Source organism: Pterocles gutturalis, unplaced genomic scaffold (genome assembly GCF_000699245.1).
Source record: "Pterocles gutturalis isolate BGI_N339 unplaced genomic scaffold, ASM69924v1 scaffold28387, whole genome shotgun sequence".
Classification (NCBI taxonomy): Eukaryota; Metazoa; Chordata; class Aves; order Pterocliformes; family Pteroclidae; genus Pterocles; species Pterocles gutturalis.
In genome coordinates, this window is record NW_010113694.1 from 7,469 (window position 1) to 9,634 (window position 2,166).

The 2,166-nt window shown below is 60.3% G+C and overlaps 1 protein-coding gene across 1 annotated transcript in view; it reads left to right on the forward strand.

Moving 5' to 3' along the window:
• The window catches only part of LOC104462604 (cadherin EGF LAG seven-pass G-type receptor 3-like), a gene marked incomplete at its 5' end in the record, with an annotated part of 18,321 nt that overhangs the window by 7,083 nt on the left and 9,072 nt on the right, over nt 1-2,166 (forward strand). Inside the window, 3 exons of the mRNA XM_010074602.1 lie at nt 23-113; nt 743-837; nt 1,549-1,783. Of these exons, the coding sequence (XP_010072904.1) occupies nt 23-113; nt 743-837; nt 1,549-1,783 (421 nt within the window). The remainder of the gene's footprint in view (nt 1-22; nt 114-742; nt 838-1,548; nt 1,784-2,166) is intronic.

Below are 2,166 nucleotides of genomic sequence, written 5' to 3' on the forward strand. Positions count from 1 at the left end.
CCTGGGTTCCTCTTGCTCAAAGCGTGCGATGCTCCTGGCCCAGGACACTGGTGTCTGTGTTGGCTTTCGCAGCACTTCTGGTGGTGGGTACCAGCTGATCCCAGTCATTGCTGGTATCTCCATGGGTGTGCAGCAGTGTTTCAGCCCCCCAGGGCCTGGGGTCTTGCGCTGGGTACTGAACCCACACTGCTGGGTGGGGGGTCCTCCACCCACTCCTCCATCCCCCTGGACTGCAGGGACTCATCTATGGAGCAGGTTTGCCAGCCCCACAGCAGGGGACTGTCCTGGGCAGGACCTCAGCGGGCATTGCGGGCTTTCAGCCAGGGGATGCCCAGAGCTGCGCGGGCTTCAGTGGTTTGGGGTCGGATGTGCCCTGAGGACACAGACGTGTCCCCACCAGGAGCCCGGGGCTCCTCTAACCTGAGCCCTGCCAGGTCACTGAGTCCTCTCTGCGATTCTGTGCGATGGCGCCGGGTGTGCTGCAGCTCTGAAGCACACGTGGGAACCCAGCTCCTGGAGGGAGGGGACAGCAGCAGGTCACCGAGGTGGTGCAGACCAAGGGTGGAATGGGTTGTACTGGTGCAAAGCAGGAGGACAGCCCTGGGGTGTCACAGCTCCTCCCCATCACTTGCTGGTGCTGCTCCTCAGGGTTAGCTGGTGCAGAGGGTCCCAGCTGGGGGTGCGGCAGGGGAGCCGTGTGTCCTGTGCTGAATTTCAGGGGTGCCCTTTCTCCTGTTTGTAGGTGCAGCCGTCAGACACTGTGACGAGGAGAAGGGCTGGCTGGAGCCAGATCTCTTCAACTGCACTTCCCCTGCCTTCAAGGAGCTCTCCATGCTGGTAATCCTCTCTCCACTCTGCAGCCCGGGCAGAGCAGGAGCCATCCGAACGCGGGCTCACAGCCAGGTTGCACAGAGCTCAGCTCTCTCTGGGCACCTGCAGTAGGAGAGGGTCTTGCCACAGTGCTCAGCACCTTTCTCTTCTCACCTCCTGCCCCCAAATCTGTCCTGTGGGAGCCCTGGTCTGAGCTGGAGTTCACTTGCCTTCATCTCATCTGAGTGTCCCCATCAGAAATGGCCTCTCTTACCCCAGTATTTGAGAGGAAAACAAATAACCCTGAGCAGGGCTGAATTCTTTCAAGCTGGGGAGATGTCTGCTCCACGGGACGTGTGTAATAGCCCACAGACTGTCAGTGGCAAATCCCTTTGAAATATCCAGGCAAGTGTATTAAACACTCGCATCTCACCGAGGCTGAGTTGTAGCTAAAGCCGGTGAAGTTTCCAGGGAAGTATCACTAGGTGCTTGTCCTGTCCATCCATCTCCCTGGGCTCTGGTGTGTACAGCGCTGGGCCAGCGCAGCCCCCGATGCGTGGCTGGAGGCTGGTTGTCTGCCAGAGACACTCCCTGCTCTAGTGACCACCGCTGTGAGCGTCCGTGGCTTGTGCCATGGTTTCAGAAATAATCTCTGGGTCCAAGGGGGCTGCAGCATCCCAGTTTCCCAGTGAGGAACCTGCTAAATTGTTTAATCCCCTCCTTTCTCCCTGCTGGCAGCTGGAGGGCTTGGAGAGGAATGAGACTGAGCTCAACACCATTGAAGCCAAGAAGCTGGCCCACCGGCTGCGGGCCGTGACAGACCACATGGACCACTACTTTGGCAACGACGTGCACATCACCTTCCGCCTGCTGTCCCGCCTCATGGCCTTCGAGAGCCAGCAGCATGGCTTTGGCCTGACAGCCACGCAGGATGCCCACTTCAATGAGGTGAGTCCTTCCCCCGGATCACAGTGGCTCCTGACGCTGCTTCTCTCTCTCAGCCACCCTGAGCCTGGGGCTCTGCGGGGATTGTGAGAGCACTGGGCTCCCCAGTGCCACGCAGACACTGGTGGGGATGACCTGCATGGTCGGGACCAGAGCAGAGGGTGGGTGAGGAGGGCAGAGGGCTGGGTTTGCTCAGCCTGGGGAGGCCAAGGGAGATCTCACTGCTGCCTGCAGGTCCCTCCTGGCAGGGTGCAGGGAAGATGTCTCTGCAGGACACTGGTTGATGAGCGTTGAGAGTGGGGCCCCATCACAGCACCCCTTTTCCCCGAGGCCCTGTGCAGCAGAGAGCATGGCGCTGCAGCCTGGGGCTGGTCAGGATGGGGACCAAAGGCGCTGCTTCCCTCACCCCTG